We start from the raw sequence: 12,598 nt of genomic DNA, 5'->3' as shown, positions 1-12,598 counted from the left end.
GAGAGTCTATTTAAGGGACGTTACGAATGATTTCAAAAAGTGAATAGTAATTGACTTGAAATATCTAAAAATATTTTAAAAGTTTTGGTAATACTTTGTAACCCTGTTCCGGCGACGTACACGGGTTAGGAGTGTTACACCAAAACACGAATGTACTCAAATCTCGCGTTCAATCCAAATCGAGTATTTAAATCAATAATTCATTTCCAACCATAAAATATATATAATATAAATCATAAATTTATAAAAATTTTAAATTTAATCGTACAAACTTACCTGGACTAAATTGTAGTAATTGCAGAAGTTTAGAGACTATTTCGCTATTTTTCCTTTTCCACGAGTATCTACGGGATCTTGATCTAAAATATAAAATTACTCATTATTAGCATATATTTCATTTCCAATCCATTTTACAATTAATACCCTTTTATTTTTTAAATTTGCACAATTTCCCTAAACTTTTACAATTTTTGCAATTTAGTCCCTTAACTCGAAATTCATCAAATTAACAAATTTTATCAAGTCAATATTTTATCCAAATATACTAGGCCCTCAAACAGCCCCTAATAAACATCAAATTCAATATCAAACCCTAATATTTTGACATTTTCATAATTTAATCTTAAAATTAAATTTTAACAAAAATCTCTTTACAAAATCATCAAACAGCAAAATCAAAGCTCCAAATACATGATATTCATAAAAAAACATCCAATATTCAACAATGGCAACTTCCAAAATTTTTAGCAGAATCAGAAACAAAAGTACGGGCTAGTTGGACCTAGTTCAAACAATATCAAAAACATAAAAATTACAAGAAATGGGTAGGAAATTCAATCACATGCATAAAAAAATTGATTGGCCGATTCTCCTAGCTTGAAAAACCATGAATTTCGACTATGGCGATGTAAAATGAAGACAAAAACTATTTCTTTTACTTAATTTTGTTTTATTTACAAAAATGCCATTAATCACTTAAATTTTTAATTCATTTAAACCATGTTGCCGTCCCACTACATTAACTAATTATAATTGCTACTTGAGTCCTTCCTCTTTCATTCTTTAATCTATTTAATCAATTAAATACAATAATTACTAAATTCTGTAACTTTTACAAATTAGTCCTTTTTTTAATTAATTATCTAAACATTGCTATTTCTAAACCAAATTTTTATACGACTATAATGACTCTACAAATATTCTAAAAATAATATTTACGAGTCAACACGATGAAAATTTGTGGTCCCAAAACTATTGTTCCGATACCAGTGAAAAGCGGGTTGTTACAATTGGTATTGAATGATCTTGTATAGTTTGAATGGTTTATAACTTGTTCATATAAAGAACTCACCTGTTGACATGATTGTGTAACACCCCAAATCTAGCTTAGACATTATGGTCGAATCCGAAGATGTCATAAGGTAAAATTTTGAAAACAGAGTCGTTTCTTCCAATCATTCATGTTTTATAGTTCATATTCGTTTATAACTATTTTCGAAAGTGTTATTTAATTCACTTACTTACTAAAACATAATTTATAGCAGAAGTCTTAAAACCGTAATATTTTAGAAATCCAGTTTGTGTTTTTAGAAAAACCTTTGTTTTTGTAAAATCGTGTTTCCCATCTGCTTTGCAATGAAAGTGTAACACCCCTTACCCGTATCCAACGTCGGGACAGGATTCGAGGCTACCGGACTTAAACATTCACAACATGTAAAACCGGGCCACAAAATTTTACCAAAAATTAAAACATCTCGAACACATGCATATCGTTCCTTATATAGGTCTTCGAAACCTATAAAATAAATTGGGGTGGTTCAGGACTAAACCAAGAACATTGAAAATCTTTGGGCAACTTAACTAATTTTCTTGCTTCAGAGAGTCACACGCCCGTGTGGATTGGGCCGTGTGGTCAATTTCAAGGCTATTTTCCAAGCCAATTGTCACCCTTAATTACCTACATACACTTATACATTTTTATAACAATTGACATGGCATATTTGAGTAATTATATATTCACAATCAAGACACAAGCATGGCATTCTTACAACAACACATAACATATTACCAACCATGCATGGCAAACAAGCATATACACATCGCCAATATCAGACATAACATGAATAGCTAGATGTAAAAGTCAGAATCATTAGCTCACTAAAGACCAATATATTTGGCCAAATTATAATAACACATGTTATAAAACTAGGTCCCTATACATGTCACTCACTTGATAATTCTAGCATATGTGTTTATACTGTCAAGGTGTTGGCTTGATAGTGTGATGCTGCCTCCAACGATCTCCAACCCCGAGTTAACCTGAAAACACTAAAAGAAATGGAAAGGAGGGGGTAAGCTTTACGCTTAGTAAGCTCGCATGAAAATAATAAGCAATTTACTAACATGCTTTTCATAGTAAAACTATCCCAATTGTACATTTACACATGTTCTGGTTAAGTTGTTTTCTTGAGTCACAGTCACTAAATAATTTATATCTAGAGCTATGGAACTTAAAATTAAGATCCGTAAATTTTCCCAGAAACTAGACTCATATATATTTCCATCGTAAAATTTTCAGAATTTTTCGTCCAGCCAATAGGTACAGTTTATTATCTAAAGTCTCCCTTATTTTGCTGTTTGACAGCTTCGACCACTCTTCACTAAAATTTAATTATCTTTTGCTAAAAAATTAAAATGAGGTTCTTGTTTCTTTATTCTGAAAATAAATTCAATAAGGAATCCAAGCATATAAATTATGTTCCTTAAGTATTTTTTTTACAATTTTTAATGATTTTTACAATTCAAAACAGGGGATCACGAAATTAGTCTGAACCAGTCTTACAAAAATATAAATATCTAAAAATAAAGAATTTATTTGTTTTCTCTGTTTCCTTTATATGAAAATAGATTCAATAAGATTTAATTCCATATCTCATTAAACTTCTAGTTCAACTTCTACTATTTTTGGTGATTTTTCAAAGTCACTCTCCTGCTGCTGTTTTAGATTATTTATCCCAAATTTCATTCCTTCACTAAAATTTCTTATTATCAACTTTCAAGATAATACTCATCCATATTCATCTTATCAAAAATTCAATCACATATCTAACTCATAATTTAAAACTCATATATTCATATTCCAGTATTATCCCACTTTTTTTTCACGTTAAATTTCATTTAGCAAACTTGTTTCTCCCGGTGAACACTTCAGAAAGTAACAATATCCGGTGGTTTTAGCACATAGCTCCACACTATTGGGCTAACATGTAATTGTGGCATACGCACTTAGCGCCACTTTTCAAATTAACATGTAAAACCGTGGCATATCCACTTAGCACCACGTTAATGAATCAATATATGTAACCGTGACATATCCACTTAGCACCACGTTACATGTTTAACCGTGGTATATCCACTTAGCACCACGTTAATGAATCAATATATGTAACCGTCACTACAGCAAAATAGACTTTTAGCGGCGTTTTTTTTCTTTAGCGGCGTTTTCACAAGCTTCACAAAAAACGCCGCTATAGCAGACGCCGCAAAATTTTGTGGCGTTTATTTAAAAAAACGCCGCTAAAGGTCATGCCCTTTAGCGGCGCTTCTCCCAAAAACGCCGCTAAAGACCATGGCCTTTAGCGGCGCTTTTTGGCAAATGCCGCTATATAACAAACCTTTAGCGACGCTTTTTTCATAAACGCCGCTAAAAAATATAAATTTTAAAAAAATATATTTTAATTAAATAATATTTATTTTCTATGATAAATATTATATTATGTTTTATTTTTAAATTTGAACTTTAAACCATACACAATTTTTAAAAAATCATTTATATGTAACTCAACAGAAATTATGTTCAAAGATTCGTTGCGTCACTAAACAAAGAAAAATGATTTACACAAATAAATAAAAGATAAGAGAAAATGAAGGTTCTAATGAGCAAACTATTTTATAAGCAATCAGAAAGAATAGTACAGGAAATTCTTAATATCCTACTTGAAGAAAGATCGGAAAATATACAGAGGATGAGAATGAGTACAAGGAAGCATCTTTAAGTTGAACCATTCTTGATGTCAGGTTCCTTGCCTGTCTCAGGGAGAAAACACTTGCACACAACAAAGACATGATGTCCCTTTCTCCATTTGACTTAATCAACCACATTCTCTCATACCCTTTCTGCTAACAGCAATTGTTCAAGTTCTTCTCTTATTCTCTGTATTTGATGAGAAAATTAGTTCATAGCTGTGATACTTTCACAATATTGGCCTGAAATACCCTACAAATCAATACCATATTGTAAAATCTCCAATATTCTTATCATGTTAAGGTGTTTATTGATAAATTTCTTAAGAGAAATGTTAACCAATGCCGTGTAATTAATGCATCACTTTTTTCTTGAATTCAGTTAAAGTAAGTAATATATTAAATGTTAGAAAATATCCTTAAAATGAACTGTTCAAGACTCCTGAAAGGTTGTGGGTTCAATATCTTAACAACAAGTATCTTAACAACAATCACTTGTAACGCACGACAAGAATGGGTTTTTACAGTTCATTTGTCAACTTAAGAACACTTGATTATAATGTGGTAAAAGAGGTTTGAATATAAAAAAGAAGCATTCAGAGTATGACTGGACCTCCAATTGATCAAACAAAAGAATACATAAATAAGAAATCATCAAGGCAAGATGTAGACCAAAATGCCAGCTTTGAACAACTCTCATAGCTTACCTCCAGATCTTGAACTGCTTGTTCCCTTGTAATTTCCTTTTGCTGGCGAGAACGTTTGAGAAAGCCAATGCATAAGATTCCCTGACAAATTATTATCAGTACAATCAAGGAGTAAACATAAACTCAACTCAAAATCACAGTTCTGAAGCCTTTGCTCAATTCCACCCCAAACTATATTTTACCTCCTACTGTTGTTTAACGTTATATAGAAATTATTCTTTAGTTCTAATATCTAAAATTACAAGCACAAAAGCAATATCAAGGTCTGATGAACAGTTAGATTTGACTAAAAATACCAGTAAATCCAATAAGCCCTAATTATAAATCTAAAGATTTGAAATCTAACTTTGGAACAAATTATAACACAAAACTAACAACAAAAAAATACAAAATAAACAAACAATCACGCAACAAAACTAGAGCAAATACAAGAATTTAAAAAAAGAAAAAAAAAGATGATAATAAAGGACAATAGCTAGAACATTCCAACATGAAAATATTCAGTATGATTCAGTATGAATAGTAAGAAACAGCTTGCCTACCTCAGCAGCTTCCGAACTTGAAGACAGGTACTGATAATAGTAATGGCACAAGGCATCAGGCACAGATGCTAGCGAGTTTGCCCAAACATCAAGGTTCTGATCTGTAACCTGAGGTTAAACAACAAATTAGCTGTGAAATATGCACATTCACCAGCTTAGGCAGCTGCTTCATACCCCTTCAGGGCCTCAAAATGTATTTGTGCTAGAGAAAGATAAAGATATACCACAAAGAAAATATGAAAATCAGATTCTATGAACTCTATAAATTGTTAAAGCTTGTCTTCCGGCCAGAAAATCAAGAAAGAAGATAACTTGGGTTCTAACATCAAATGCAAATAACTCCCAGTCAGGCTTTTCTATTTTTCAAACTAACTTCATGTTCAGAAAATATAAACCCTGGTGTTGTGGGGCAAGAACTTCTCTCTTCTTGCAGTTCCCAAATAATAATTCAAAATTTCCACAATTTTCAGTTTATTGAATTTTGCATCAAGCTTTTAGCATAGGACGATCAACCCTTGTAGCTATATAGGTCCTTTAATGCTAGCTAGTGCAGATTTACAGAATAAAAAGCAGTAACAAGACGAAAACACTACTGAATGTTACAGATACCTCTTCACAAAATGTCATTGCAGTTAATCGATATCCATCTACCAGCAAATATTCCTTTACTGCACAATTCAGATCTTTACGTTCATTAGCCTTTAATGGGCCTAAAGTAGAGAAGGGAACATCTCTCATGGGATGTGAAAAGAAAAAAAGAAAAATTTCCTCAGTGTTTACCTTTACCGCAAGAACCTCACCAATAGTAAACCTATATAACCAGGTAGCAGTCTTGACCATTTTGGTGCTTCTAATGATTCTTAGAATCATAAATAGAGACTCTTTCAATCGAACAGCATGCTAAAAAATCTGTCATACAAGGAGATCAAATTTTCTCTTAAAATATCATTTACAAAATGGAAGAAGAAGAAGAGTTTAGTTGATTATTTTGCTATTTGTTCCATTTTTTCTTTTCTGTAAAAAGAAAACAAAAAGAAAAATGAACAGAAAACAAGAGACAAATATCAAAAGTGTCAACCAAACAGAGATCAAGTGCATCCATTCAAATATCAAATAAATAAGAAAATTTACTACTCAATTTATCCCGAAGGAGATCTACTTTCCTTTGTAACTCAGTCTTCAGTTTCATAACATCTTCTCGAGCTAACCGTAATTCACAGTCACTAAGTGCTAATTTTTCTTCTATTGCTTCTTTCTCTTCTAGCAAATTTTGAGGGTCTACAACTGAATTTCAAGAGCTATATTAGATGAAACCATCAGTAAGATTCACTTATTCCAGATCTAAATTGAAAATGGACTTTTGCTCTAGGGCTTAGAGCATTGATAAATGGGTAGAAACATGCAACACCAGCAACCAACGATTATTTCTTTAAGCAGATACTTTAATCTCACGCTCTAAGCACCCCAACCCCCAAACTATCAGAGGTGCAATCTAATTTCTGTATTTAATTGCTTAATTTGATTTCCATGTCAACTGGAATTAAGAACCATTTCCTTTTCTCCTATCTTGGATGAAGTTTTCATAATTCCTATTTTCTGCTTGTACTTCCAATATCACCGGAACCTATAAATTCATTTGGTAATCATAATAGTTTACATAAAATGCTATTTTCTGGTTGTAGTTCCAACATTACTGGAACCACAAGCTCATGCAGTAATCATAATCACTAATTAAGTATCTACATCTCAGCATAAGAATTCTTTGATATATAGAACATGTATTGCCTAAAATGATGGTAAATTCCTTGACAAGTGAATGCAATACAACACACGTATGCTGTGAGAGGAACCATTTCATATACAAAAGTAAACATTTCAATACCAAGCAGAACCTTGATTTCTTTACCTTCTCTCAACTGCCAAGAGAACAAATTTAAATTTCTTTACCTCATAAATGTAACTTCCATTAGTTATTAATTGTATTACCTTTCACTTCCTAAGAAGTTTATATAACTAGTTTAAAGAGTAACTAAATACTACAGTAATTTCAATGTAATTACTTTATTATAAAAAATAAAATCATAAGTTTCATTCTTCCAAAAAAGATGATATTTTTTTTACTTATCTTTTGTTGATATCCGATCAGGATCGAGATTTTGGTGATCTTAGTTCATATACAGTCTCCCTCTTACCCTTACCCTACCTAACGTCCTTCCTAACACTCTTCTACCGTTACATTTCCTAATTTCCTTCTTATCACTTTTCTGCCCTTACCCAGAGCCACCCCGAAACCTGCATTTAGCACCGTCACCTTGACAACCGGCATCAACAATTTTTATAAGGTTCCATTCCGTTATTACTTTTACAAAACACTGCTGGAATCAGATTTTCTCTACATGTTGATCTAACAATAAGTAACACTAAAAACACAGTTCATATTTAAACCAAAAAAAAAAATTAAAAGAAATAAATTTATATGTTTAAGTCATTCCCGATTTCATACTTGAAAAAGAAAAAGGAATTAAAGAAACACAAAAGTACCTCCAAGAGATTTGTGGCGAGAGATCTGATCAACAGGAAAATGAGAAGGATCGGCGAAGAATTCCTTTAGACGCATAGCTTGAGCATCACGACCATCATCAACAGATCTAGCTTAGTTAATCAAAAATAAATCTCAAAACCACAAATACCCATAAAGATCTCAATGAACACCAGATCGAAACATGCAGATAAATCAAAAGGTAAACAGAAACCCAAAAACCCAGTAAGAGATCAAAAGAAATTTTTTATTGAAGAAATCAAATTTAAATAAAAGGAATAAAAGAAAGGTACCAAATGAGATGACGACAGTATCATCTCGGAAATGCAATAATAATTCTGATTCAGTATCATCTCGGTTAATGGATGACGACAGTTCTTCTGCAAATACTTCTTGGAATCTATTAAGTACTTTGGATTGTAGGATATCCCTGATAAATATCAACAACTATAAACTTAGAATCCTATATTGAATTATAAATGGACATCAGGGTCCTAACATTTACAAATACAAGCACAAAGAAAGCAAGTTTATACTAACGTAAGCATTAATGCTTAAGACTTAGCCATAAAATAATAAAGCCGAAAATGGTTTCATCAACATACCGCTACCTGAAATTTAATTCCATGCAGATCTCCAAGATGACTACTTCACATTTTTGTTTTTTATAGTTTGTTAATTTTCTATTCTTGTTCTTTCCACCAATAATAAATGGAATATAATTCTCCAATCAATTCATCATCTAATTCACTGATGCTTTTTGCAAGATACATAGGTTATCATAGAGATATAGCTTACTATATATATATATATATATATATATATATATATATATATATAATTATCATAGTCTAATCACTAAGGCATTTAAAATTCTAGCCTACACATTGGCATGCTACTTTTTCAAAGTCTCCATATCCAACATCAGTTATAAGATTCTAGAGCTTCACATTTAGCACCGATGAACAATTTGTAGTACCTGGTTGTTGGGCGCAAAGAAGGTTCTGGGTGAAGTAGTCTAAGACAAAATCCAGCTTCCTTGAGATTTTCTGATAGAAAAGTTAGAGGAAAAATCCTATGGCATAGATCCAACATTGCAGCAGCATGTGCTCTCTCAGATTCAAATTGACAAAGCAACTGAAAGAAACAATCAAATTGCGTTTAGAACGAATACAAATATCCACTCTCTTCCACGCAGATTAAAAATAGATAAGAAAACAAATAAAAGATAGAAGAACAATTGGTTTTTGTACCTCAAAAAGCAGCACACCCAAACTGTATATATTAGATAAAATTGTGCAAACACCTTCATTGATTTCCTCTGGACTAGCATACCACTTCTCTTCCAACTGCTCATTCACAGAGACTGACTGATGCTGAGCTGAATTAGAAGAATGAGAGCTTCCAAAATTGCTAAATTGTGTATGGGAGGGATTGCTCAGTCCTGTAAATACATCCATCCATGACAAAGAAACAGGAAACTGACCTGTAAATGTGGTTGATGTATAAATATTAGTAGTAAATGACACAAATGATTTTCATAATGAATCCAATACAGAAGTTTGTCCAGTATTGTTCTTCAACAAGATTCTCTAAGAAGAAAAAATCAAGAAGATGAGGGAGAGATATTGAGATCCTGTCAAGCAAACATCCTGAGATAAACTTTTTACTTCTAATGAAAAAATATATATCATAACTGAATAACAAGTATCAAACAGGCAAGACCATGAAAGATTATTGAATTCTTAGCCAAAAGCCTATGGACTATTTGTTAGGATATGTGAAAAGCTTTAAGTGGCTACAGTAATTGTCTAAAATGGGGATGATATTCAGAAGAGTCTGGAAATTGGTGTTTAAGAAAAACTCATAAAGTCAATTCCTAAAAGGAACGAAGAATTTGATACAAAAAACAAAGAAAAATATATATAAGAGACCAGACATTACCTCCTCTTGGAGCAAAGTTGGGAGACAGTCTGCAGATGTAACTCATAAAGAAGGAATTAACTAAAAAGATAAATGGTAGTTTACTGAAAGATAAACAAATATGCCCATCATACCTTGAGTGCAACCCTTCCTTTCTCCTCTTTACTTAAAATGGTACTGCCATCATCTTGTCTCCGAATCTCTGTAATCCACTTGATGAAATCCCTCAAACTAGAAGGTGTTGATCTAAATACCATACATAATACATCATTAACATCTTTTAGATTCTTGGAAGTGAGCAAAAGGGGAAGATTTTCCGTTAAGTACTTAGCGACTACATTCCAATTCTCATGTTTACAGCTCTGCATTTGATACACAATATTAGTACCAGTTATCACCTCTTTGAACAATAAAGCTCTGGCAAACATAAAGAACATAGAAAAAATAAATCCGAAACAAATAATTTTTTATGATCAACAGCAAACCCTAAAACCAAATAGCTAAGTTCGAAAGCTAAAATCGTAAAAAATCGAAACCAAAGTAAAAGAAGAAAGATAAAAGAGTGTCAGAATCGTAAAATTACATCATCAGCATCATCGGCGTTTTCTTCATGGACGGCGTCATCATCTTTGTCGGAGGCGTCGGCAGAATGAGCAACAGCTTCAATCTCCTCCTCATCGTCTTCTTCACCGTTGACATGAGTGTTCATTCGCTCCTCTTCGATGAACTCGAAGCATTGTACAGTTCTTCATCGGAGGACGCTGGCTTCAACGATTTTGCCATCTATTCTTCATTCAAGTTTATCAGAACTTCGGCGAAAATCAAAGGTATTTTGATTTGGGGATTTTGGGAAACCGATTTGAGGATATCGAATTGGGGGAAATTTTAGGGGATTTGGAGATTCAAAGTTTGAGGAACCAGACGCTCAGGGATAATCTGAATTGGGGAAAGTAAAGGGGGATGTTTGTGGCGTTTTTTATGAAAACGACGGTAATTTATATCTTTTGCGGCGTTTTTTAAAAACGCCACTAAGTATGCAGCCCAATAATTTTTTCTTTCTTTTTTTCTCTATTATTATTATTATTATTATTATTATTATTATTATTATTATTATTTACTAAAATGGTTAAATTTTAATTTGGTCTCTCTAATATATTTAAATTTCAGATTTTTTGCATATACTTTAATTTTTAATATCATTTAGTCTATATATTTTATAATATTATTAATTTATCCAAATAGTTAATATTATTAACTTTTGATTAAAACATTACATGATAAAGTATAATTTGATAACATGAACTCAACATACAACTTTACGCACAATACCAAGACTAATAGCAGAATTTAACCAAACATATATAATTGCTATCATTTAAGCGATCATGACTAAAATTTTAAATTTTGCAAAGTACAAAAGATAAAATTGATCGATTTGAAAAATACAGGACTAAAACTAATCAAATTAAAATATAAGGACTAAATTTTAAGTTTAAATTTCACTTAAATAAATTAAGTGTAGAGGAATTAATTTGAATTGAATTATTTTTAATATATCAAAATATTTTTAGATTAAATCTTAAACTATTTAATATATATATAAAGTTTATCTATTATCTCTTAAATAATTTAAACTATAATCATAAGTTTAATATATTCAAATTAATATTATCTCTTTTACAATTATATAAGAAATTATTTAATATATAAATAAAAAAATACTAATTAATCTAAACCCTAAACCTTTTAACCCCTATCCCATAAACACTAAACACTAAACCCTTAACCCTTAACACCAAACCCTTATGCCTTAAACTCCAACCCTAACCCCTAAACCCTAAATCATAATCCCTAAACCCATAATTCATCATAAACCTTCAAATACTAGTTAACTCCTAAACCTTAAACTCTAAACCATATATCTTAAACCATAGTTAACTCATAAACCTTAAACCCTATACCATCTTAAACCATAAACCTTAAACTATAATGATAATTAATTCAATATTTTAAATTCAATACTATCTCTTTTACGATTATATAAGAAAATATTTAATATATTGTATAACCATAAATTTTAATAATTATTGCTTTAGGGGTTATAGATTAGTGTTTATGATTTTTTTGGGGTTTAGGGGTTATATGACTTTTAGCGGCGTTTTTCCAAAAGCGCCGCTAATGTTCTGGTTTTTAGCAGCGCTTTATCAAAAGCGCCGCTAATGCTCTGGTTTTTAGCGGCGTTTTTCCAAAAGCGCCGCTAATGCTCTGGTTTTTAGCGGCGTTTTTCCAAAAGCGCCACTAATGCTCTGTTTTTAGCGGCGTTTTTGGTAAAACGCCGCTATTGCTCTGTGTTTTAGCGGCGTTTTTTGCTAAAGCGCCGCTATTGCTCTATTTTTAGCGGCGTTTTTGGTAAAACGCCGCTATTGCTCTGTGTTTTACAATTTTTGAGGCGTTTTTTGATAAAACGCCACTAAAAACCCCGCTAAAGCCCTATTTTCCTGTAGTGCGTGGCAATATCCACTTAGCACCACGTTACATGTATCAATATGTGTAATCGTGGTATATCCACTTAGCACCACGTTACACGTATAACTGTGGTATATCCACTTAGCACCACGATTTTTCATTCCAAAGGTTCAACCGAGATTTCCTCATTTATTCTCAATTCATCAACCACAAATCACCGTTTGTGTCCATTAATTGAACAATACTAAAACTTATTTCATTTGCACTCTCTTCACAAGTCCATTTCATTTCACATGTCAAACATGTACTCATGAGTTTCGAGTACGTACCTGTGCTATCTCTTAGCACAACCACTCATGCAAACAGGACAATCATATGTAAGATCTCATATTCTCGGT

The 12,598-nt window shown here is 31.9% G+C and overlaps 1 protein-coding gene across 6 annotated transcripts; it reads right to left on the bottom strand.

The window, feature by feature from the left end:
- Positions 1–3,814: 3,814 nt before the first annotated feature.
- LOC108454885 (protein SPA1-RELATED 2-like) lies at positions 3,815–10,696 on the bottom strand. Of its 6 annotated transcripts, none has more exons than XM_053018812.1 (10): positions 10,318–10,696; positions 9,065–10,096; positions 8,791–8,948; positions 8,105–8,241; positions 7,814–7,924; positions 6,053–6,181; positions 5,882–5,940; positions 5,273–5,380; positions 4,731–4,811; positions 3,815–4,213 (listed from the first exon to the last, which is right to left on the bottom strand). In XM_053018812.1, the coding sequence occupies exons 2-6, from the start codon at positions 9,269–9,271 to the stop codon at positions 6,123–6,125; spliced, it is 672 nt and encodes a 223-aa protein (XP_052874772.1). In that variant the 5' UTR covers positions 9,272–10,096; positions 10,318–10,696; the 3' UTR covers positions 3,815–4,213; positions 4,731–4,811; positions 5,273–5,380; positions 5,882–5,940; positions 6,053–6,122. The 6 variants fall into 6 exon arrangements, with proteins under 6 accessions (XP_052874772.1, XP_052874773.1, XP_052874771.1 ...); XM_053018813.1 differs by having other exon boundaries at positions 9,065–9,980; XM_053018811.1 differs by lacking the exon at positions 10,318–10,696 and having other exon boundaries at positions 3,815–4,276; positions 9,065–10,295.
- Between the last annotated feature and the right edge of the window lie 1,902 nt (positions 10,697–12,598).

This window comes from Gossypium arboreum, chromosome 9 (assembly GCF_025698485.1).
Source record: "Gossypium arboreum isolate Shixiya-1 chromosome 9, ASM2569848v2, whole genome shotgun sequence".
Taxonomy (NCBI): domain Eukaryota; kingdom Viridiplantae; phylum Streptophyta; class Magnoliopsida; order Malvales; family Malvaceae; genus Gossypium; species Gossypium arboreum.
Note: the sequence above shows the minus strand (reverse complement) of the source record. Positions and strands in the feature narration are given on the sequence as shown.